Here is a 26,694-nt window from a genome sequence, read left to right as displayed (position 1 = left end):
GGGCCTTTTCACTCAGAGGGCTCATCTTCACATGTGTCTCACGCATAAACACCAGCACTGCAACTCTTCCCAGCACCTTGCCTCACCATCCCACCCATCTGAACACGCAACATACTTCATGAATATTTAAGTGACTGTGAGGCCTGATTTATATTTAACAGACTGCATGTGCTGATGGTAGCTGCGGTCAAAGCAGTTCAGCTTTGCTAAACACATCATGTCTTCCCGTCTCGAAGGAGCATTTCCTCTTGGTTACACTTACAGGCTGAGAAAGAAATCTGGAACAGCCCTACACTGAGAACATAGTGCAGTGAGCATGTATTATGTATTATGAGCTCAGTATGGCCATATGCGCAGTGAGCCCAGTGATTCCTGCAGAGCTCAGAAAAGAGACTCTCTTCGCTTCCCTCGGCCTATTTTCTGTTCATGTGATACAAGAGCAGAAAAGGCGATGGCCAAGGTTAGACATAGCTACGGGACAGGTTTCACCAGCGTACATAAATCCATAGCGTGCATGTCCTTATAATGACTCTGTGTCCTTGGAGAGAGTGGGAGAACTGATAGAGATGGAGAAAGGAAACGGAGGAGAGGACCCCCCCGTTCAGCAGGTAAGATGGATGCTCCTCTTGGGACGACTTGCCGAGCGGAACATTTGATACATGGAGACATACAGCATGGCTGATTACCCATAACAGGCTGGCAGAAGGGAGAATGATGGGAGGTTTGTCTGCAGTGCGTTCTGGGAACTGAGCTTAAAAGTGGTTGGAAAAGATTAAAAAAAAGGGTTGACAAATAATGCCGCTCTTCATAATCATAATTTTCTTCATTTTCTTGTCTTCCCGTCTTCTGTGTCATGATTGTCATTATAGAATTCTGGTGTCAGTTGAAAACCATTAAAACAGGTGGCTAGTCCTCTGCCACATGATGAAACAATGATCATTTTGGTGAAAGAGAGACGTTGTAATAGACCTGGCAGAATCGTTCACATGTACACAGACATACAAGGACAAACTAAAACAAACACAGATGGATAGTTAAGGGAGGCTATGAGAGCCAGGAAAAGTAACCCTGAGGGTAATTTCAATCTACACACACACACACATACACAGCCGTGCACACATACAAAGTGTGGTTATTCATTGATTTCTCACAATGACACTTACATTGTAAAAGGAAAGAAATGTATTTCCTTGACAAGCTAAACATCCTTACAAACCACACTGACTCACACATTGCAAACAGTGTTATGTAGTTTGTTATGGGCAAACACACATGCTTCAAGAATAGCTGTGCTTCATGTTGCATGGGATGAAATAAGGTTGTCTAATTGGTACATTTCCTGTTCATAATACCATACTGCTGTCATCATGTAACTGTAAAATCTGCGCATGTTCAAATTAAGTCACCAAAGGCAGAATCGTACTTTCTCATTCATGGACCCAAACATCTTATTAGTGTCCCTTCTCTGTCTAGTGGTGAGTGATTTAGGTGTAGCTGTAGTTTTCAATGAAAAGAATAAAGACAAAATTTCCCTCCATAAGCTCACCAGAATGAATGGACAAATCGGACCCATCTGTTTAAACAATATGCAATTACCAGCCTTTAAATGGCTAAATTTGTTAGTGATTAGCCCTGTTTACTATAAGCAACATTCTGTACAGAAGATAACACAGCTCATCTGCATATGCTAATTAAGGTAATTAGTTATGCTCCATAGAGTCATTTCTATTCAGTCAGCCCACAGGCAGTTTTAGTGAGATTAGAACAAATAATTAAATAACTCAATCAATCACATAAAGGCTAATAAATTCACAACAAATGGCATGGGGCAGCCTATGTGACTGACTTAATGTCATCGGCTGGACGAAACGAGCCGGGCTAGTCCAGTGGGGTACTCATGAAACGCAGCTCCTCTCTGTCAGTATTTTCAACAGGATGTTATCTCGAGGTGGATCTTTTCCAAGAAACAACAAAAATCTGTCTAAACTTCATGTACACCACAGTGGCACAGGGTTTTGGAAGATGAGTTGAGTGTGTTTGGTTTATGATAAGGGGAATGCCTGCTAGATGCTTTGCTTGTCCAATTTCTCTAGGACTGGCAGTGAGCAGAGGAAGTACAAGAGGCAGATCTATGTTGTATGCCTGTTAGAGATTTCACTAGGTGATCAGGAGCATGATAAACTCCAGTGCATCATCAGCACAGAATGGGCCTTTTACACTCCTCTCTCTGTATTCATCCCATCAGGAGCTCAGTGTGTGATGATACAGCAGGGATGGCAGGTCATCAGGGGACTGATCATGAGAACCCTATAGATGATATCGCTCTACTGATACTGTAAATGATTAGGTTGAGGTGCCAGATATTATGACAGCTGATATCTAAAGAGCATGTGTTGCATGTAAATAAGGTTCCTACTCCTACAGGCTGAAAGGATGTGGGAGTATAGTGTATTCATAGAGGGATATGTTGTTGGTGAAGAGCTTATTCAGCGCTAAATTGCTTTCTCTACGGACAATACAAATTAAAAGGATCTGACATGTAATCTGAGGATACACATCAAATAATCCATTCCATCCATATGGCTCTTCTGGGCGTGTATTCACAAAGCATTTTGTCTTAGCGCTATGAGTACTCCAAAATTGCACTAAAGGTTTTTAACTGAGAGTTTTCCCTTAAAAGGCTGCTGGGACCAACTTTTAGTAAAAAAAAAAACAATTCCAAGGATAAGTGCTCTGTTGCTATGGTTAACATAATTTCTCATGCCTGCTTGCAGTGACCATGGTGATTGGCTGAAAGGTCTGTGCTTGTAATAAGCATGCACTAAATGACTACCGCAAAGGGTGAGAGATAGGTAGGTAGATAAATAGATAGATAGATATAGATAGATAGATAGATAGATAGATAGATAAATAAATAAAGATGACTGGCTACAAAACGAAATAGTAAAGAAAAACCCTGATTAACTCTATGGGCCCTATTTTGGCAATCTAAAACACATGGTCACTGGCAAATAGCTTAAATAGCTTAGGGGTTTGTCCAGTCCACACTTGGGGTGGTTTTGTTATCAAACGTCGGTTCTTATGTTTCTTAATCAGTCATGGGTGTGTTTTGGACGTAATATCCTTTGAACCAATGAAAATGACATCTGTAGGCTACTTTTAACAGCAAGCAGCTCAACTTCAAACAGCGCATCATTTTGATAGTCAGCCACGCATTTGAAGGAATCTGCTTGCACACGATAATGTATGGAACACGTATTCCACCTAAAACTGCTTTAGCAAAACCTAGCAGAGTATAGCCTACACACATATGCACTCGTCTATTATTTGAACTCATTGGCAAGGTGTGAAACTAACTTCACCATGGTGTCATAGTCAACGACAGAACAGTTATACACAATCAACTACTTTCACTATTAACTGACAATCAGACACCTGAAAAAAGCAACACTTCACTTTTCCCAATAATCAATGGCGTATCAAACCAATGGTGGGCCCAGGTGCGAGAGCGCTACGCAGGCCTCATACTAACATACTTTGACCCAGGATGAATTAGCTCTGATACATGCAATACAGAGTATGAGGGTGACTTCAATTGTTTATGCACAGGGCCTGAGGCACCGAAGTAGTTTAGTAGTTACAGATTACAATTTCAATTTCAAATAAAAAGCACAAGACTACATAGGATCCATTACATGTGAAAACATTAAAAATAATTTTATTAACAGCCTGCAGGCCAGGGTATTCTAGTATTGGGCCTACTGCATTAACATCAACTCGCATGGAATTATGGGAACACTCAATGCGCCTCTTCAACCCTCTGCTGAAACTGCAAGCGTAGATTGCTTGCTTAAACTCGCACTGCGCAGAAACAAAACTTAATGTAGCCTAACTTATTTAACCGTGCAGAAACCAAATAAAATCATTCAAATGCATACAATCCCCAATATGTGTGAATTAGGCCATTAGAAGGCCATCTTACGAGCCTTTCGTTGTGCAAAATCGTTAACGATGTTCCCAATATTTAATGCTCTGGCTCTCGTATTTTCAACGGACAGGATAGCTAACCCACTGAGCCTCTCCTGCCCCATGCTGCTCCTTAGGTAGGTCTTAATAAGTTTGAGTTTGGAAAAAGATCGCTCAGCTGTTGCCACAGTCACAGGTAATGTCAGAAACAACATGAGAGCAGTACACACTTCCCCGAATGTGGATGTTACACTGTCATAATCTACCACCAGCATTTTGGCAAGTTGAAAAATAGATGACTTCTGTGAAATGTCTGCTTTAAAGCAAGACCTGAATGAGAGGAGTTGTGTTGGGAATGTCGGTGCAATGTCCCTGCTATAATGGTCTGACAAACGTCTTGCCTTTTCAAGCAGTTCATCATCACCTGCGAGTTGAAGGGTCTAAGACTCAAACACAAGTTTCCCGCATAGGCTACTTGCAAATCTTTGGGAGAGCTGACTGATTATGATGTCCAGAGTTGCATTAAATACCTGCACTTTGAAGTATCTCTCTTTTGGTCGGAACGATGACTGAAATGTGCAGCCACCATCCATTCAAAAAATCACAACAAATCACTTAGCCTACCTAGAAATCCTTGCTGCATCTCAGTAGAAAGAAAGATACTCTGGCGAAACAGTATGACGACAAAGAAAGATGGTAATTTGATTTAGCCGTTTTTATTTGATAGTTTGATTCTTAATGGTATAGGCCTACCTACTATAGTTATGCCACTGCCAATAATGGTCGAATGACTGAATAAAAAACCTATCCTGCTGAGGAATTATCTCGTGACATCTCATCTAGCATCTTCAGCTGTGCTTCATATTTTGCTATAGACCAGGTTTTTTGTAATGCTTTTTAGATGGAGTAAGATAACGATTTTCAGATAATGCGCCAGACCACACCTTAGGTCATTAATTGCCACACCCCTGTGTAACGGAGGCAGACTGAACTAGCATGCTAGTTGCCCATGTAAATCCTCACAGCCCTAACCTTAAGAACACTTCTAACCGCTGATTTGGAAGCCTGGGCTTTTAGCTCAGTGGTTGGAGCGTTCGTCTCCCATGCCGGTGTTTGTGTCAAGGTGGCGGGTTCGAGTAGCCTAGAAATCTAGCAACTCTCCGTTGGCTTGTGAGCTCCAGAAATCGAAACTCAATCAGGCCAATGAAATCGTGTATAGAGTCGTTAGGTAGGCTTAACATAATGATTGATGGCAGAGTTGCAACGGTTTGGCTTGAATTCCCTGCTACTTGAAAACAAATAAGATGGATGTTGCTGTTGGCGAACAGTGTGACACGAGTTAAGCTTTTATTAAGTTGGCAAACGTTTGAACTAGCTCCGCTGGTGGGAAACGCATGGGACTCATAGCGCTGCCGCTGCCCTATTGCGTGCAGAGTGAATTTGAAAGACAACTGATTATCCCGCCCCTCGGACTGAGCACTGCGAACGGTGAGTGCCCAGACCCTACATTTTAATGTGGATCTGGCTCGTCAGGCTAGGGTTCGAGGCCCGTGAGCGGCTAACGAACCGTGCTTGTGACACCTGGGTGCATCATAAGCTTTGTGTTGTGATAAGAATACACTAAGTGCTGCATTTCTGATCATCAATATAGGGCCCTATATTTGCAGTGTTTTTTATGATGATGTTTATCTTTTAACAGTAGCCTATCTTTGCAGTGTTTTTAATGATGAGATGTTTATCTTTTAACAGTATCTTTGCAGTGATTTTAATGATGAGATGTTTATCTTTTAACAGTATCTTTGCAGTGTTTTTAATGAGGAGATGTTTGCATGGCCAGTGATTGTGCAAGTGCGTTTCAGTTGTGAATATGGACCGAGATCATAATCTGCACAGTGCAAAGATCTACAGCTGAAACTACAAGAGATCATAGAAAACTCATGAGATGTCACTATTGCCTTAAATGGAAGCGCAGACACTCTGTAACCACATGGGAGTTCGCTAGCGCACAGTGGTCTCAGCGCATGCGTTAGTAGCCTACTTGTTTATGAAGCTGTAAGATACAACTTACTTCAAGGCTAAGCATACAAATTGTGTGAGAAGCTTAAGTAGAAGGCTTAAGTGGTCTTCTCTAGTCATTGTGAGGGGGTGAGGAGAGGAAATTAAATACTTCAAAAACTTTTGTACCCCTTTTGCATTTTGAGCCCTAAGCAACTGCCACATGCCACCCATGCTTCTACTTCTACTTCATTATCATAATAAAGTAACAATATTTTTACTTGAGAACAAGTTTTGCTTACACTATCCACCTCATCTCACAACTGCCAATAATTGTGTAATGACTAGATAAATGTCTGAGCAATAGTGTTCCAGACATACAGTAATGTACCTTAACAGTGGAATCAGCTGCTGTGGATTCCTAAAATATACACAACTAGTCACACCTTCTTTGAAAGACATTGCACAATTAAATGCCTGTCGCTGCATAAGTACTGCACTTCCATTAGTTCAAGATCCAGAGTTTGAAACATATTCTGCTATTTAAATTATTAACAGTGTTTCACCTCCAACCCACCAAAAAGCCTTCCAGGGAAACATGCTTTGGGATTATGAAAAATTGATTCTCCTGGCTTCTATTTCACAAACAGAGAGAAATTAACTTGTGCTCATTTTCAAGTGCCTTTTGATCTATTTGAGATTGACAGTGAACTACCGCAGTTGTTGGAAATCACTGTTTATAACAAAGTTAAACCAGCAATTTAATTAACCTGTCATAACTTCATGTCTTACTAGCCATTTTAAGGACACGCAAGATAAAAGTTAAAGGTCCAATAACTGCATTGCTGTATACTGTACAAATAAAAGAGACATTAATCTTAGAGATGCAATCCGTTTCCCTGTACACATGCCTTAATGATCAGGAACCCAAACCTCTCATGAATACAATAATTAGATGACTGCTTTCCTGCTTTGTAAGGAATAATTGATGTTTAATACAAAGTCAATAACATGTACTCATACATATAGGTTTGCTTGTTTTATTTAGCAGGTTTAAATACACTGAAAAGGCCCATCAAAGGGGAAACAAAGTCAAACACTGTATCTGCCATAGCAGGAGAAAGACAGGCTGAGATAAGAGATATTATGACCATTATTGAATGTAAACTTCACAGCGGAGGACGAGAAATGCTTGTCAAGGCGTTGGCAGCTCTTTGCCACAAGAAATAATAAAAAACACTCCCTACATAAAAAGTCATTAAATGTAATTAAACACTCAGATATACATTAAAGACAAAAATACAGTCATTAGTTCACTTTGAGTGGGTTTATCTAACTTCAAAATAATATCCATTTACATTTCAATACATTATTTCATTTCATTCCTAGGAAGTGTTTTCTCAGCAAGCTGTTGAATTCATGATTCCTCTGTGTACCTCCCTCTGCTTGTAAAGCCCACTCATTTTACTGTGCGCAAACCTCTGAGGAGGAGCACTTAAAAGAGTTGTCCACATGGGGCTAGAAGTCGTTTAATTGGCTAAAAGGTAAAGTAGATGATGGCCACTGGCTTTTGATAAGGATAACAGTGAAAGGGCTTTACTGGATATTAAAGATATTTGATTACCAAGGTGTGCTAGGGCAGAAAACTCTTTGATGACTCACCCAAAGAGTCAAGGGAAGACAGGGAGATGCACAGAGGATAAAGGACCAGAGACAGAGAAACAAGTTGAGAATGTTGATGCTTTCTTTTTTATGTTTTGTTATATTTCTTTTCTTGTCCATGTGTGCATCTCGCCTTCCACACGGTCTTTGGAATGGCACATTTCAGCGACGGTAGCCAAATTCATCTGCGTCGTCAGCGCGGAAGTCTCCATAGCGCCAGATGTTCAGCTGCAGAAGAGACGGCAATAAAGAGATGCACTTAGTGAGAAATGATCCATAACTAGTGCAATTGTGCTCCAACATCAACAGAACATGTAGCACCGCTAAAAATGGGATCGCATACAGCAGCAAGCAGAACAAATGCAGTCAACCACTGAACTGTGGGATATTAGAGAAAGGCAGAAAGGGTCATTATTAATGCCTCACTATTTAAAAGGAGACTTTTCTGGTTCAGTTGAGCATGGATGCCTCCCTGTCCTTTCCCTCTGCATAAAATCTCACTTAGGTCTCTTCTCATAAAACATTTCCATGTTAAATGTTCCGTTTAGAGCCTAGATTTTCATGAGGATTCCAAGGGTGTGTTGAAGCTGCGCTGTGCCTGACACACCCTATTCCTCTCATCAGTAAGTGTGTTAAGCTGTTAACTCACACAATCACAGCTAATTAGCGCCAAAGATAATTAGTGCAGTCGTTAGGAGCAAAAACATCAACGGCTCCTGTATGTGTCTAGCAGAGAACACTGTAGCTTGGCGCTTGTTGAGCACACTGCAGTCGGTGATTTGTACACAGTGTTAAAAGCGAGGGGGGACTGGGCTTCTATCTTTGTGTAATGAGTCTAAGCAGGGAACACTTTCCCCATGCTTGAGCAGGTACAACACTTGCACTTCTGCCAAGGAGAATTTGACACTCATGGTTCCAAAAGAGGCTGATACACCAGGCACGGATCCACTTGGAGCGCTGCAGTCTGCCAATAGCATGTGTAGCATCTTCCCACCGGCTCAGAGAGAGGAAGGAGAAGGAGAGAGAGAACAGTTGAATTAGCCACTTACCCTGGCACTCTTGGCTGACTCCTGGCCATTCAGGTATTCAGTCACCTGCAAACATGAAATATGGAGTTCTAAATGGTGACAGACAAGCAATCAGACATTTGTTTAAAAAAGTAATACACAATACATGGACATGCTCCTTCTATATATATAAACAATTTATTTCCTGTCAACATTTCAATAATGGATGGTCAAACTACAACACAGATGTACTTATCAGTGTACATAATAAGGCATCAGATACAAAGTCTGATTATAACATTCAGAGCGCAGATGTTTGTTGATGCCACCATTTCTGGGCATCAGCAGACAACTAAACAAGCAAAAGTGCATCCCTGGACAACACATACTGAGTGCTTCTGGCAGACTGGCCTTTTTAGTCCCACTGGCTGAGACCATGTGTGATACGGAGGGAAATAAAAGAGTAGGAAGGGAAACAAAACAAAAGTTTTCTGGACTGGGCATCCATTAGAGGGACACAGTCCAGCAATCTGCAGGCACAAACCGAGTACATCCCTGCCATGTCCAGCAAGCACCAACACCTTTAAGCTAGCCCAGACAGCCGCCCTCTACTGCATGCACTCGCTAAGAAAAGTACACAAAAACACAGGCACAAAATGTCAGCCTTAACAGCATACAATTGCCTGAGGGCTGAGTGACTGCAGTCCTGCTAATTCTCATGAATCAGTCCCCTAAAGACCAAGATTCAGCAGACTGCCGATTCGAGAATGTGAAAACCCTTCTCTGGGTGTCCTTTTGTCCAGCATTCATGGAGAAATGACCACAGTCAAAACGAATGAAGCTAGTTGACTTAGCCGACAAAAAGACAAATAAGTTCAGCAATCGTTGAGACTAACATGAGCGTCGATCCCCTCTGCATCTCAGCTAACTGATCAGCACGTCTAAAAGGAAAGGGGATGGGTTAGGCTTCCACCCAGCTGGATGACCCCAGAAAGGGTGCCATATGCTGGGCAGATGCCCCAAGCAAGAGGGGAGCTTCTGCCCAGTCTGCGTCGGCTGTCACTGCATAAGGATGGCAAGAGAGAGCATTGCAAGGAATATGCAATGCTCTGGCCACAAAACCGTGTTGGTGAGAGGAGGAATGTCTTTGTGCTTTAGTGCAAAGCTCATTACTGTATATGCTGACCAGCTTTGTTGATTTAGCCAAAAAAAAAAAAAAGAAACCAAAAGATTTTCTGCCAGAAACTGCCAAGGGAGAATTTCATCACACTGTCCAACCAAATCCTACTAAACTGGCATCCCATTTCTACAGAGCTTTACAACAGCAATCTCAATAAGCCTCTCACTGTTTTACAAAAAATGCAAACAATGAGAGCAGATTTCCCTTGCTCTCATTGTGTTGGTTAATAGTATGGAACTGGTTAAAAATGTACTGGGCAGAAAAATATCAAGTTCATTTCCAGGCATGTTCAGTGATGAGGAAACAGTGCATTTGCATCCATCATAGCACAGATTGCAGTGAGAAACTGTGGACATCTAGCCACTTAAGTGTTGTATAAATACTTAATAGGAAGGGAACAGTTTATCACTTTCTGAGCCCTGTGCAGACATAGAAACATTCATTTGATATGAACGACTGGCTTTCAATCAGTGGTGTAAGTGAGAGCATGTCCCTCAAGTCCTGTATAAGACCGCATCTGCCGCATATGATAGTTCTCTTTCTATTGCACGCTGGTAGCACGTGAGGCATTGTTAAAGGAACATGCAAACTTCTAGGAAAACTTCTGTAAACATCCTAACAACTCCAAAATGTGCATTTACCACATGGAGAAACCGCAATGTAAAATGAGACACAGCAATGTTCTAAGCAGACACACACTTGACATTCTCATGTTGGGGAAGCACTGCTACCTGGGCACAGTGATGGGATGCAGCACCTGAAAAGCTGTGTTGCAACTTCCATCAATAAAACCAATTTCATTAGAGAGTAGCAAGTTCCTTTAAGATTGATCATTGTGAATGGCTAACAAAACAGCTCATCATTTCTATACGACAACCATTAAAGTTACAGCTAGATCTGTTCCGGGCTTAATATTCTGCTTTGGTTTTGATCCAAAAACCCGCCAGAGAGGTTTCCTTATACACACTCTTAAGATCACCGTCATTTGCAATTTCGATCAACTGCTCTTCCTCCTGCGCTGACAAGTTAGGACTATTCGGGAATCGGATATTGACAAATGGGTTGCGGACCCACTCATTGGTTTGCCGTGGATCTTTGGAGGATGGGAAGTAACGCTCAAACTCATTTGAAAGCGCAACAAGGTGATCGCGCACCAGCTGCGAGAGAAAGGGCCCTGCCTCAGTCTCTCCCAAAACCCCCACTACTGTTTGGAACATATCAAATACACCCCACAATCGTCGTCCCCACAAATCAAGCTTGGCTTTAAATGCAGCGACTTTATCTGCCAGTTTAAAGACAGTCGTCATTCTCCCCTGGAGTGACAGGTTGAGGTCATTAAGCAACCCGAATATGTCACACAGGTAAGCGAGTTTTGACACCCAGTCCTCGTCACTAAAATGTGCAGCTAACGGTGACTTTTTTTCTGTAAGAAATCTCTGCAGCGGCTCTCGCAACTCAAACACTCTGGCCAGTGACCTGCTAAAGATGCTTGTTTTTTGTTGCTCAGTCTAGCAGTTTAGCTAACTTCGTGTGACACTACCGTTCGCCAAGAACTGATCAAGTGAAGTGAGCTGACCTGAGGCTGCGCAGCGCTGAAGGCAATATGTAAAAGTGTTGAAGGCGGGACAGACAAATGTAGGAAAATAGACCTTGCAAAATGCAAACAACTGCATATGGGCCTATGCCATGTAAAAACGTGACATTATTGCGAATTACATTTAGTTTAGTTTGCATGTTTTTCTTTTTAAACTCATGTCGTAGGCTACGGCCCGGTTAGGAATGTCCTGCGGCCCGGTGGTTGGGGACCGCTGCTCTAGAGTACAGTGTGGTGGCGGTGACATTGCGGTTGATCTGACAGCAGAGCGGTGGAGGTGCTGTATGTATTTGGCAGGTGTGGTCATTCTGGAGAGGGATATGTGATGTCAGGAGACTGACCACCAGCATCTGTGGTCATGTGGCCAAAACAATGAAGCATTGATTATACAACGTCAGATCTGTTACCGGCTTTAAGCCTTCTAAGCACCACACACACACAAACTGTCAGACCTCATTGTGCTTATCTGATCCTATCACTGTACGCATCACAAAATATTCCCAGTAATCATGACACGAGGTTGGACTGCAGTATACTAAAATGCTGTGGAGACAGATGGAAAAACAACAGAGATGAGAGAGAGAGAGAGAGAGAGAGAGAGAGAGAGAGAGAGAGAGAGAAAAGAGAGAGCTAGCCTATGTTGAGGAGGGTGGTGTGGCGGTGGGGGTTAAGAGCATGGAACTGTGTGGATGTGAAGTGCTAGCCTATGGCAGCTCCATTCATCATTACTGTATCCTTATTAGAGTGAACCACCATGCTGGCTCTGCTCACAACTCCCACACATATGCCAAAACTACATCTCCCAGTGGGCACCTTACCTCCATACTACACTAGAATGACACATACCATCCCCCTCCTGAGGGAAACACATTACAATTCCAGTTATGGCAAGACAACTCCCTCCACTCAGCTGGAGGTTATCAATAGCTGAAGAGTGGCACATAATAATTACCAATACTCAATGACCGTAGTATTCTAATAGTCATTAATAATGGCACTGTATAGATTACAAATAGCACTATCAGAGTGGAAAAAACGATCTAGAGTAATAATAAGAAGGAGAAACAAAGAGAAGAAACACAAGACCAGTGGCATTTCCACTCGAGTTCCAACTCAAGAGCTGGTTTCACAGGCCCTGAGGAGTTCAGGTTGCCATGAGGCTGGGGCTTGCTCCATTAGTATAATTGATTGCAAATCATCAGTCACTTAACACAACCTAAGCGTGCAAGAGGCAGAGAGCAGGTTGTGGGCCAATCCATAGACACGCTACCATAACAGAACTGTGTAGATGTATACTATGGAGTAGCCACAACTGTTAAACACCACCACAGATGTGCATATGGCAAGAAAAGCTTTTGGAAATGCAATCTGAGAAATAATTTAAATGTTCACCACAGCACACTACACCAGAAGCAGGGAGACAGACAAAGAGGGGGCAGTAAAAGCACATCTACCATTTGTGTGATGGAGGGGCAGGGGTCTGGGCCACGTGTAATAAAATCAGAGGTGTTTGCCCAGTAAAACTGCACGGCGCACAAAACATTGATTCCCACCTAATACATGGCCATTGATTCAGAAGACAGCTGATTCATGATGGCAGCTATCAGGAGAATGGATTTCTTCAGTGGGGAGCAGAATATGACTGTCTCTCTCTCGGTCTCTATCTCTCATATATTGTTATAAACATTATTTGAAAATATATCCTCCATATATACCTAAAATACAAATACTAAAATAAATCGGTCTGCTTTCAAAAGGTGGAAAGTGACTCAGTTAAAACTATACAAGTTATCATAGAGAGATACTTGGCTCCTTATTACAGAAATGGGGAATGACAGAGCATGTGAAAGAGAGATTCAAAGTGAGAGAAGAGGGCCAAGTGCACTGCAGGCAAAAGGATGGCACTTTTCCCAAGTGGCATAACGCCACTCTCTTAGACAGAGTGGGAATGCCAGTTCTCTCCCTAAAGACAATTGCAAGTGCCAGGCTGCCCGCAGGGTATGGCCAGCCCTGGATCTGGGGCACAGAGGGAGTTCCATGCTCCGTCTAGCTAGCCCTCTCCCTGACCAGAGTCATTGTGACCTCCAGTGAAGCATTTAATACACAGTCTACAAGTTACATTAAAATAGGTTAATCCCAGAGCATGTTACCATATCATATCTACCTTAAACCTTTAATCCTCAAATCCAATCTGGGCACATTTGAATGATTCTCATACTGGCTAGGTATCCGTAATCTCTCCAACATATCCAATATTAGACATCTCATTGGTAATAAGCATGGGACCTCAATATACTCTAGTAAAGTTCTCTTCTCTCCAATCTGCCGTGTCTTGTAAGTTACAGATGAGAGAATAAAGAGGTTATGCTCTTGCTCTTGCTCCTTACGCAAAAGCATGGGCCCAGATTGCGGGGGGTTTACAGCACCTCTTCAGCCTTAATCCTATAGCCCTCTGCTAACATCCATCTGCAGCCAGGCACATCCAGTTCCTCTGGCTTGACTCAGACATGGGCAATGCTTTCTGCTGATCCTCTGTGATGCCATGGGCACAACACAGAGAGAGCAAGTGAAATGCAAAGCCCTTCCACTACACGACCCACAATGATGAGACTTCCGAATTAAACTAATGACCGAGCTGGCTGAATGAGCTTTAAGCCTAACCTTTTCACATCTACAATGAGCTCTATTACATAAAATTCCACCACACCAAACAGCCTTTCTCCATCTCTATAGGCAGGTACACCAGTCATTCTACTGTATATTACATTACATTTAGCAGACACTTCTTGACCAAGGTGACTTACATATGTCAGCTATATTACAAGGGATCTCATTGTCCCCGGAGCAACTTGGGGTTAAGTGCCTTGCTCAAGGGCACAACGGTTGAAGCCGGGAATTGAACCGACAACTTTCAGGCTACTGCACGCTAGCCCAGCTCCTTAACCACTACACTACCACCACCCTACAGGCTACTGCACGCTAGCCCAGCTCCTTAACCACTACACTACCACCACCCTACAGGCTACTGCACGCTAGCCCAGCTCCTTAACCACTACACTACCACCACCCTACAGGCTACTGCACGCTAGCCCAGCTCCTTAACCACTACACTACCACCACCCTACAGGCTACTGCACGCTAGCCCAGCTCCTTAACCACTACACTACCACCACCCTACAGGCTACAGCACGCTAGCCCAGCTCCTTAACCACTACACTACCACCACCCTACAGGCTACAGCACACTAGCCCAGCTCCTTAACCACTACACTACCACCGCCCATATCAGCTCACAGTGGACCTAAGCGTGAAAGAGGCGTCTGATCAGCTGAAACTAGCAAGAGAGAAAAATCCAGAACAGCGTGGGGTTGGCATGTTTTACAGGACCAATGAACACGGCCATGAAAAGGGGAAAACAAACAGACTCCATATGGCCATCTGCTACACGCCCCCCTGAGAGTTGGGGAGAGTAGTATTTAAGCAGCCACTTTGGAGCCTTCCCCAGTCAGAGGAGCAGCCCTCTGGAGCTTTAGGGCTCCCACTGTGGAAATATGGGCCACTACAGACACGAGGCGGGAGAGCTACAACACCTGTATTGTGTGTAAGCCTGTGCAAATCATGGTGTGTGTGTGTGTGTGTGTGTGTGTGTGTGTGTGTGTGTGAGAGAGTGTGTGTGTGTGTGTGTGTAATGTGACAAGACATTCTAAAGAAATGCCAGGGCACAGCAATCAACATTCCCATTTGCTTATCTCCCATTAACCATGGGTCTGCAGCCAAATTAGCATAATGAGACTGAGCAAAACACTGGTGCTTCATAACCCCCTAAAATGGCTGCCGTCAGGAGGTCTGCTGGGAGGGATTTTACAAACACAAGTACACACAGTGAGATGCTTGGCCGTATATGCATCACAAGGACAGTGTGGTCTTTAGTGTTGCCACAAATGCTTTTTCATATTAACGTACAAATATTTCTCTTGACTTGCCTTCAGGCTAGGCTTTGACCACAGCAACCATCTCCTTAGAACCAGTAATGGTAAAATGAGTGGATGCGTCTAGTTGTCCTCCATTTTACATACTGGAAATGCTGGCAGTATTCACTTCACAAGGTAGCAAAATCATATTAGCATACATTGGACCACCACTGGACTTCGGTCAGCGTCCTACTAGGAGTAGTGTGCTACTGGTCCGTTTTTGGACGCCCAATATATTTAACAAATGTTTGTCTTTCACACTGTATTTTAGCAGATAGTGGAAAATGAAAATCCCTATATCTTCAGGAAATGTTTCAGTAGATTAATGAGATTTTGATAGATTGATCAGAGGATATGGCATTTTATATTGGTGTAAAAAAGTGAATTTCACAAAAAATGCAGTTACTGCACTTTGGCTTTGCAGGGCAGTATAGGTGAATGAATAAAGTGTTTTGAAAGAAATAAGCGGTAAAAACGGTGGGCCATTTGTCTGTGACTTGCCGGTGGACTGGACTGCCTCTAAACCAAACACTGCACTGATGGGTCCCCTGGTCTCAACATTCAGGAGTATTCCGTAATATGTAGTCAAGTGGATATACAGGGAACACAGGACTTTGCAGTCATGGAAAACCCAGTGGGAATGCTAATGCTATCTATATGTGCCGTTTGATCTGGAATGATCATTCATCTGCGGAAGACACATATCATTTCAGCATTTCAGAGTTTCATGGAGAGTCTGTGATCTTACCATCTTCTGCAGATGCTTTTCTTTCCGGACATCCACCATCACCAATCCTTCTTTGACTAGGCCGAGACCCGCGTCGTCTTTGGAGTCAGTGAACTGCAGAGTGACATGAGGGCACGTTGCCCCGTTGTACTCCACATTGAGTTGACACTGTGTGTTTTGGACGTCCCGCACAATGCAGTCCACCACGTCAGCCCGAGCGTCCTCCTGCAGGGGGCGGCACTGGGTCAGCACGGAATACTCTTTTTTTCCTCCCTCTCACTTTTAAAACCGCACTCACACACACACACACACACACACACACACACACACACACACACACACACACACACACACACACACACACACACACACACACAACTTCACAGGGGACATCCTTGTAGACACCAAACAAAGAGTGATATGAACATACAAGACAAAAATAAACCAATCATGCCCACAAGAGACAGGACACTCAAGGTTTCCAGCCTCCACCCATGGGCCAATCATTCACTCGACACTCAAAAATTGGCCAATAACTCATTCCCTTCAGTCTGAAGCAACCAATCAATCTCTCTTTAGTGAAGGCTGTGAGCCAAAGAATCTATAAGCTCTCTAGTCGTCTCTCTCTCTCTCTCCCTCTCTCTCCCTCTCCCTCTCTCACACACACACACATACACTCACACTCTCTCTCTCAAGCTCCGGACATCACTCTCCCTATCATGACCAGTCTCCATGGTAACCTGCAAGTGCTGCCTGCCCTTGGGGTGGTCGAGATGGAGGGAGACGCTTTAAAGGGGGAAAAAAAAACCTCACAGGGCTTTTTGTTTTTCTCTCCCCCTGGTCAACATGTCACACTCACGCTGTGGGGGAGCTCCAACCAAGATGGAGAATGGGGGAGCTCCAACCAAGATGGAGAATGGGGGGGAAGTATGAATAGAAGAAAGGAAATGCAGGAATAATGAGGATTCTCTGATTAAGCTCTATGGTGGAAGGGAATTGGGGGGAAGGGAATTGGGGGGTTTAATGTGAATGCTCGATTTGCTGACTGTATTGAGGTTTGGTGGTTACGTGTCATGGGCCTTTTTAGATAGGACGTGATTTGCACAGCGCTAGTTGCTGGGTTTAGTGCAAAGCAGTAGTCCTCATAGGGCTGTAGAACATTGGTGAACTTTGACCAGAGCGTGAGCGCAAGCTCGCCGAGTGGCGCAATTGCTCTGCGCCTGCACTTTGCTCAACGTAGCGGCAAACTGTTATTGAGTGGCATCGCAAGCAATTAGAAATAATAAGTTTTAGAGCAGTGCTGTTGTCACGTTGTATCTGAAGGCCCCATAAAGCTTTCTGGGGGGGAGGTGGATGGGTTGAGGACAGTGCATCAAAAGTATATGTTGATCAATGTTGATACACTTTTTGTACATATTAAGTAAGATACACCAGAATCAGAAAACAAAACATCTACTTATAATTCTATTAACTACTATACATCCCACTATATGTATTAGCATGTACATGTACTTACATCCTGTGGCACCTGGATGAAGGCAAAGGCATATTCTGTGGCCTGGGCTGCCAGGGTGCGGGTGCTGAACGCTGGTGGGAGAGGAGCCAGGCGTGTGGAGGACAGGGTCTCTCTCTGCAGTTTGAGAGAAAAAAAGCGCGATTACTGTAGGCATATCAACCTGGACGTTAACACTTCACAAATTACCTTTCAAAACAAATCAAAACAAATCAAATCAGATTTGAAACGATACAGTGAGCAACCCAAAAAGCAGTGCATCTGACCCTGGGTTTGTTCAAGTTCTCCTTGTGTAAGTCACAAGTTTCGTACAAGTTAACTTCAACTGCAAAATTTGAGAAAATGCTTGTAAACTGGCCATTTTCTTTCATTTTGGGGAACATTTATTCTGAACATTGACAGTTTATGATTTTCCTGGATTAATATACTGTATAAACTAGTAGCCACATTCAATAGTTACTTGGTTCTTTTGTTCTCCACCTTCTAGCTACATCAAATGTTTGTTGCTTTGTTAAAATCAGGCCATACAGGCCTAGTCACTCCAGCAGAAAAAGGAATGGAGATTTTGACCTTCATGAAACTGGAGATTAGCATACCTGATCATTGACAACAATGAGAGAGGAGCACTCCTATGCTAACATGTAAAATAGTTTAAAAAATGGATACATTTAATGATCTGGCTGGACCTGAACGATTTATGCGAAAAGAAAAAATAAAAATATTAAAAGCTGTATATTTTCATGGCATACTTAAAAAAAATCTAAAACCAAAAGACCATGCAATTAGTAGATATATGGCAATGGCCACACCATCGTTTTAAATTTGATGACATGAGTGTGATAAAGCTTATGGGGTGAGATTCAGCAGAACACAGTAAAGGTTGTGATAATGGAAGAGAAGAGAGAGATAGAGGTCCGGAAGAAGAGACGTGCTGTAGCTCAGAAGGATGCCAAGGAGCATCACATCTACAAGACAGGCCCAAGGCCTCTTGCTATGAGGCCACCACAGAGTCCCACGGCACAGTTAACTGTACGAAATATAACTGTAGGGAAATCTAAGATGCTGGATCATTAAATAGGAACAACCCAAAAGCCATCAGGAGATACTGCAACTGTATTTACAGATCATGTATTTGTATTATGAGGTGTTACAGTGCAACCCCCAAAATACCTAGTCATGTTGTTGCATAATTTTTCAACAAGGAGCTTACAAAAAAATCAGACATTACAGACAAAACACATAATGCACGTCCAGCACTTTCATCCCACCACACAGAAAGCCATCAACTCTTAAATAACCTTGTTAAAAGCAGTTTTCCCAACATGATTCTGAGAGAGAGAGAGAGAAAGAGAGAGACAGAGAGAGAGAGAGACAGAGAGAGAGAGAGAGAGAGAGAGAGAGAGAGAGAGAGACAGAGAGAGAGAGAGAGACAGAGAGAGAGAGAGAGAGAGAGAGACAGAGAGAGAGAGAGACATGCAGACAGAGACAGAGACACCGTTTCCATTCCGCGCTTGCGGAGACAAATATAGAACTGCATGTTCCACTCACGTTGCCATAGTCGATGTAAAACACGTGAACCTTGGCAGGGGATTCCACCTTCTCTACTCTGGCTCTGTACCTTGGGGAAAATGCAGGTGAAGTGAGATATTGAACAAGAAATTAACTAGAAAATGTATAACATTGTCCCTAGGGGATGTGTTGCAGATGCTTTTGTAAATGTGTACTTTGGGGATTATTACAACCACATGCCAGCAGGTGCTCTTCATTACACTCCACTCCCTAAAATGGGGGCTGGTTGTAATGACTGACCCATGTCAAGTCTCCTCACTTGTACATGGTGTGAACAGCATTTTCTCAACAACAAAAAAAATCATATATTCTTTGCCAATTGAACAAAATTATTTGATCATAAACATGGACGACTCTTCAGGACATGATGCACATGACATGAGAATGATGTGGCCCAGACTGGGGACGACAAGGGTGAAAACACACCCTTTGTAGGTGGCACACAGAGCAAGGAGAAAGGAGTCGGGAGCAGAAAGACAGAGCGGATGGAAAGTGAATGCTACAGAAAATTAGGCCAAACAGCACAGTTATGGACTGCCAGCTGTACAAAGCGGTTTTATTTCAAACATTCACTACATTAAATAAGCCTCGAATGGAAGTCTCCTGTCAGGACAGTAATTAATTAAAAAAGAGTAGAGGAGAAAACAAGCATAAAAGCTCCTATTATCCTATGACAGACCCCAGACATACTCCATTAAATGAAGCTGAGAATGAGTGATCACAAGTAAATGAAAAGTAGAGAAACATATTCACTAGTAAATGACAGGGCTACTGAATGACTTTGAAGTTTGCTTAAGAGGAAACTTAGACTGCACTTCTTTTCCCCCTTTAACCAGAGTCTTGTTTTTTTCCCCTCAAACTCAAATCATCTCTTTTCTGGATATGCAAAGTCATCTTCAAATGTAAAAAAAGGTCAAATGAATTCCCAGTGTCCAGCCATCTGTAAAGTCAGGTGCTCTACATGATATTCTGGTTTGACTTCAGTTTAAAAGGTCCCTGTTTAATTCAGTCACCCGTGTTTAGTGAAAGTAACTGGCACTCGTTTTCCAACGGGAGGAATAAAACATAATACAGCAATTAAATGACAAAATGTATTCGTTACCCTGAATGCCAAAAGAGACTACATATGTTTTTATAAAGAAAAATTACTCATATGTTTCAATGTCAGAAGATCATAAGATCAAGGACTTTGATGAAAAGTTAAAAAAGTAAAGGGAAGATTCATCTAATTCTCTCATAGACATCCCCACTAAAGAGCAAGTGTAGATATCCTCAACAATTAATTATGCTAACTGCATTGCTTTAGGCAACTGGCCCAAGACAGACCACACAAGGCACAGCTGGGATTCCCATGGTGACAGCAGCTGTGTGGTGCTAATATGCCCCAGAGTCAGCAGTTAGCCTGCTTATACAACCACCATCAGCCCATGTTTCATCTCTACTGTACAACAGGCCATTTATATTTTCCTCCCTTTTGTAGGTTAAGGACTTGTGACTTCCATAGAAATGACTATTAGTCCCCTTCTACAGACTGTTCTGTTGCTCCGTGAACTCACCACTCTCCATCAGCAAATTTGGCGATGCAGAAGTCACCCCTGCGCGGAGCATAGGACCCTTCTACTGGTGGCTGAGCAGCAATCTCGGCTCGCATGGTCTCCATCAGGCTTTCCAACTGGGCACCTGGTGAAAGGAGGACATAAGAGAGAAGGGTCAGGTTCAGCAGTGTGTGTGTGTGTGTGTGTGCATGCATGAGCGAGAGAGTGAAAAAGGGACACAGAAAATGGAGATTTGCTCATGATCAGTCACTTATGCTCACAATAATATTTTGTACTGTCAACCAATAAGTAAAGCGCCGCTACAGTAAATGCAGGCACTAATATCCAAGTCTGCAGATACACCAGATATGCCATGCTAAGCCTGCTCCCATAACTGCAATAACAAGCCAGTCACAGGCTCACAGCAACAACAATTCAGTGGCAATCAGGCTTGATGGCAATGGAGAGTGTGGAGCGCTTACTCAAGCTAGTTTAGCAAAATGCCTGTATGAAATTACAGTGATTTGTTGACAGTCAATTTCCATTGATTTCTTTGTGGGTGGAAGTGTCACTGGAAATAGAGCACTGAGACACACTCGGTTAAAACTCAAATGCTCACCTCCACTCTACGGGTGAGAGGATCACTGCTGCACTGAAGCAAAGCTTAAAGCTATTGTCCTCCAAGGTGATTTTTCACACTCCATCTCTTTAGGTCTGTTAACCCTAACTTCAGGAATAGGAAAATGAAGCAGTGCGTATGAAGGCCAATCTTTGCCACATAGTGTACAAAAAGACATAATACTGAATCAGCAGAAGGCGTTTTCACGCAGGCAGACCAGTAGACCTGCACTGTCCCAGTGGCATTGTTTGTACTGTTCTCCGCCAGTGATGGGATGTTCTAGCAAGGCTGACAGCAAAAGTCTCATCTCTGATTTATTAATCTAATTAAAAAAAGTTTGAGTCTGCTTTCCTAGGCAGAGAGTGCTTTCCCCCACACTGCTGGCTTCCTTGCTGTGCTCCACTTTAAGTCTTGCAGATCTCATTAAATAATAAATAAGATGTGAGGGACTCCTCAGAATGCTATATATAGCTTTAATGGAGACTCTTCATTTAACCTAATTAATATGAGACCTTCTGTTACTGTCCAAGGGCAGTCAGAGTTTGGAGCAAAGCACTTACTAGAATGCAAACCTCTATACTAAACCTCTCCAATCACAGCCATCAGCAGACCATCATCAGCCTCAATATATACATGTACAGGGTTCCCAGTCAAATGTAAAATTCCATGACTTTTCCCTGACAGAAAAAAAATGAATTTCCATGACTTACTATACTATACTTACTAATGTATAGTGTTCAAGATTATTTTACTGTTTAGAGTGGGAGATGAATAATTGGGCATTGAATAAACAATGTTGGAATACTCATGGAGGCAGTAAAGCAAATAACCAGATACACCAGTTCTCCGTGCAAATATTTGTATGAATGTATTTTGGCAAGTCAATTTTAAACTGCTACAACAAAATTCCCTGATATTCCATGACTTTGCCCCAAAAATGATAACATTTCCTGACTTTTCCCTGTCTGGAATAGACTTTGCAAAATGCCATGATATTCCAGGAATTCCATGATCCGTGGGAACCCTGTATGTAACTATGGGTGGGACTAACTGAGTAACTGACAATACTAAGCTTATACCACCACAGCTGCCCTGCCCACATTACAATGGCATCACAATACAGAGATTCTGCAATACTTGATAAATTGCGAGACAACCTTCAACAACACATCACAATTTATGTGTAACGGACAAAGAAAAAATGCCCTGTAAAGGCAAAACCCGTGAATGATGTCTTCTTTTACTAAATTGTGTCAGTTTCACAGTTTGTAACTGAAAAAAATGCATAGAACACTCCAATTCCAGCCAGTAACTGTAAGCTTATTTTGAGAGAATGTCTTCTCACTGCCATTTATAATAGTGCTTCATGCCCATTACCACTATATCAGCATCTCTAGACATGAAGATGGAGGGTGGTAACGGTCCCAAGTCTGAAAAAAAAAAAAATTGCTATTTGGTGTCAATGGCCTTCATTTACCAATCAAACATAGAAACCAGTGCAGATTTGAGTGCAGGAATCATCTTATGACAGGGTTCACAGGTGATTCATGAAACATTCGTGTAACTCCTAGTCCAGCGTACGAATGAACACGTGTTGAAAACAAGAGTAATTGAAATATCACGCCCATATATATTATAATTTTAGAGGCTCCGCCCCAAGAATTTACAGCATGGAGGTGCGTAATACAGTATGTCCAAAAGTAAACATTTTCTGACATCAAGAAGCCAGCTGAACCAGTTAGTTTTGGCAGTCAGAAAAAGTGGCTTCAAAGGAAATCAGGAAAGTTTAGGAATTTAAGCCTAACAGACTGCACAGAATGCATCATGTGCTACTTCCAAATGCATTTATTACAAAACCGACGACACATGCCACTTTTCCCTGAAAAAACAATTATGTCCTTGGAACACTGGTGACAGGTTGGAGGATGGCATATAATTTTGTGCAGAAGAAAACAAAACGCATCATTCATGACTAGCACTTTTCTAAAATGAACTTATTTTTATTGACTAAAGCAATTCTGTCCACATGATGGGTATCCTAAATCATCAAATGTGTCAACATAAGAGGCTATACTATGGAGAGTATGCCATGCTTTGCGTGGAAATGACCATACACCTTTCCTACGCCTGTTTTATGTCATACATTCGTTTTGTAAATGAGGGCCAGTGAAATATCGCAATAGGTCACCATATCAATTTTGTTTTTTACACACTCAATCGTCACTGGTTCACTACCTAAACGCTTGACATTGCTGCTTTTTCAAGAGTACAGAAAAACTATCATGAGAAAGATCTTCCTGTAATTATGTAGTCAATGTAACTGCGAAAATGAAGAAATAAAACCAGAAGGCTCCAAAAATGAGTGTAGTGTACTTCTTTATACGACAGGGGTGACAGGACCAAGTCCAGACCATATGGTGGCACCTTAAGACCCCTTAAGACCCCCCCGCCCCTTCTAGGTCATTGCACTCTAGTAGAGGACACAACCCTGGATCCAACTTCAATTACTATAGTTTCAGACCTCTTTCCTGGAGGCTGTACATTCAAGGCATACAATCTCTGGATATCTAGCAAGAAATAATTAATAAAAGAGAATAAAAATCAACATGCTTGATAAGACTATCAACATTTCTTAAGTATTACATTACATATTTAGCCATCATCTCAATGGAATGTATATTTCTTTTCAAAATATTCAAATTTTCCTACCAAATTGAATACTCCTCTTAACAGTCTGAAGATTGGTTGTCTGACGATAACCTTGACTGATGTGTTAAGACATCGAGTCTCATTGAGATAAGATTTGCTGACGACCCTTTCAAGAGTGTGGGTGGAATCATTTATTAGGTCAAGGAACTGAGAAGAGACTGTAGACACCTCACATGTACATACATTACCAATACGAAGCTCTCGCTCACTATCGCTCTCGCTCACTATCCGTTTTGTTCTCTCCACATTTTTCACTCCTCTGACAAACCAGAGTTTCAGCTTGTACTAGATTTAAAGAGCACTCTATACTAATGCAGATACTTTAATGCTGCATCAAGGCTATTTTCTTCATTCCTACACACATGGTAAATCAGAACCGTGTGTGATGTGCGATTTGATGTTCTTAGAAGATAGTGAAAATGCCAAGACCATGGCATAAATGTGCATTTACAGTAAGGAAAGTGAGGCAAAGACATGTACAAGGAATCTCTTTGTATAGGCTAACAATACTCTCTTGGTATCTGTTTTTATAATGTTTTCCTTGAGAGGCTCTACAGAGTCATTTTCAAAAGCAGTACATAGTGTGATGAACAAACCACTACTGTACCACTTGTCGTGCCTCTCAGCCCACACAAAAGACTAAAGCCCTGCAATGTGCAGGGCATAAGAAACGTAGAGTAGTGCTGCAACAGAATCTAAAATTAAACCCCAGCACAAAGCATTTGCATTTGGCATCTCTTGCATTTGCATGAGATAAACATAGTCATACTGGGTTAGATGCAGCAGTGAAAAAATAAAAGGGAGGGTTTTTTTTTTTTTACATATAGTGTTTTGGCTAATAGCATCCAAAGAGTGGCCAGCTGTGAATAAGAGAATTTCGTCAGGCTTTGCAAAGGAATGAGTTTGTAGGTATGGTGCATAATAGCTCTCTCCCAGCTGATCTAACTACACAATGGGTCTCCTGTGAGTTGACGTGCTTTGCCGTGTATGCAGCTGAAGTGCTGACCTGAAAAAAAGGTGCTGGTGTAGGGGAAAAAAGAAAACATTTCTCCTTTCCTCATATTGGGTAACCTGCTTAGACACAGTTTTGTGGCTGCAGCTGTTATCACATTTTAAGCAATTACATTTGCGATGCTCCGTTCTGTGTACATAGTGCCTTGGCTCCAAATATCAGTCAGGACTATCAGTGCTGCTTGATTGTGACTGCTGTAGATGGTGTAGCCTAGGATTCTTTGGGTCGATGTTAAAAAACGTGAAACACTAGATAGTGGATAGTGCTTTCCTGTGAGCTACTTATCGTAAACGTGCCAATTACCAACAATTTTGTTCGAAAATTCTAAAACAAAAATGTTTTTTAATACTTCAAAATAACATTTGATAAAGGAACCTTACGTTTTTTCAGTAGCCATAGGTGAGTAGATTTGAACAAAATCTAGTTTGGCTCTTACAGGGGCTTTTACTGCCTGAAATATCCGATTTTGTTTACCACGCTCACAGTTTAGTGCTGGGCTGGTGGGTGCCTATTCCCAACCTTTCTCACGGCACATCAACGGTTAGAATTCTCATCGCAAATCAAAATTCCACTGGAGCTCCAAGCGGATTTGTACACGCAGCCTTACAACACTGTTTACAGCTCTTCGAGTCACGGTAAAATGTAATTTTTGGTATAGCTAATGTAGATAAACTTATGGTGTGAGTGCTTGCGTTTCTTTAGGAATCCGTCGTCTTGGTTTGTATAGAAATGAATATTAAGTGACACATACACGTAAGAGGTTGGAAATACGGGACGGTTGGTAATAGCTGACGTTCCTATAACTGAAAAAATGCAAAGGAGAAAAAGCATACAACATGAACACATACCAGCTATCGAGGAAAGCAAAGGGGGAATTCAATATCTCTAACATATGTACTGTACAACCACAGGGAAACAAACACCCAGGGTGAGGTGCACCATTAGGTGTTTACACAGATAGTCAAACAACATGTTTTAGCTACATTTTGGGAGCTTTTCCAGTGTGCAGCTATTCCACACTTGTTTCACCTACTGGTTAGGGAATCAGATTAGTGGCCAAAGGGTGGTTGGTTCAATCAAATGTGGGCAGGGCCAGCGATTGAACAGCACAAGGCACCTAACCCAACTGCTTTCCGGGCACCGCAGCAATGGATTCCGACTTCTGCTAGTGTGTGTGTGTGTGTGTGTGTGTGTGTGTGTGTGTGTGTTCTGTGTTCAAAAACCACAGATTCCCTCAGGATGAATAATAGTATCTATCTATCTACAGAGTTAACAGTAAATGAAAAGCATCTGATGTTCCATATTTACAGTGGGAAAAAAGGGTTTCAAAGGGTTTAAAAATTCTCTGGACACAGGGTAGGTTCATAAGACTTGATTTCATTAGGTGAGAAACATCTGCTTGGTTTAAAAGCAGGGTGATGAAAATGTGCACAGAGACCTGATTAAAAAAAACTGCTATATTCATTAGGCAACATTCTTATGCCAACTTTAAACCCCAGTGACAAGAACTGCTTGACACAGTTGCCAAATCAGCAAAGGCCCCAACACCAACTGAACTGCATTGCAGTATCAGAGAAGTGTCAGGGACAGCATCAGCATACATATTACTTGTTTAAATAACAAACAACGACCACTT

The 26,694-nt window shown here is 42.3% G+C and overlaps 1 protein-coding gene across 1 annotated transcript in view; it reads right to left on the bottom strand.

Annotated features, from left to right (window-relative positions):
- Positions 1-6,987: 6,987 nt before the first annotated feature.
- Positions 6,988-26,694, bottom strand: part of snd1 (staphylococcal nuclease and tudor domain containing 1) — a 135,895-nt gene continuing 116,188 nt past the window's right edge. Inside the window, exons 19-24 of the mRNA XM_048268667.1 lie at positions 20,740-20,863; positions 19,163-19,232; positions 17,618-17,731; positions 16,123-16,326; positions 8,673-8,717; positions 6,988-7,851 (exon numbers count right to left, since the gene is read on the bottom strand). Coding sequence (XP_048124624.1) covers positions 7,786-7,851; positions 8,673-8,717; positions 16,123-16,326; positions 17,618-17,731; positions 19,163-19,232; positions 20,740-20,863 — 623 coding nt within the window. The 3' untranslated portion in view covers positions 6,988-7,785. The remainder of the gene's footprint in view (positions 7,852-8,672; positions 8,718-16,122; positions 16,327-17,617; positions 17,732-19,162; positions 19,233-20,739; positions 20,864-26,694) is intronic.

This window comes from Alosa alosa, chromosome 17 (assembly GCF_017589495.1).
Source record: "Alosa alosa isolate M-15738 ecotype Scorff River chromosome 17, AALO_Geno_1.1, whole genome shotgun sequence".
Classification (NCBI taxonomy): Eukaryota; Metazoa; Chordata; class Actinopteri; order Clupeiformes; family Clupeidae; genus Alosa; species Alosa alosa.
This window is presented reverse-complemented; position numbering and strand designations above follow the sequence as displayed.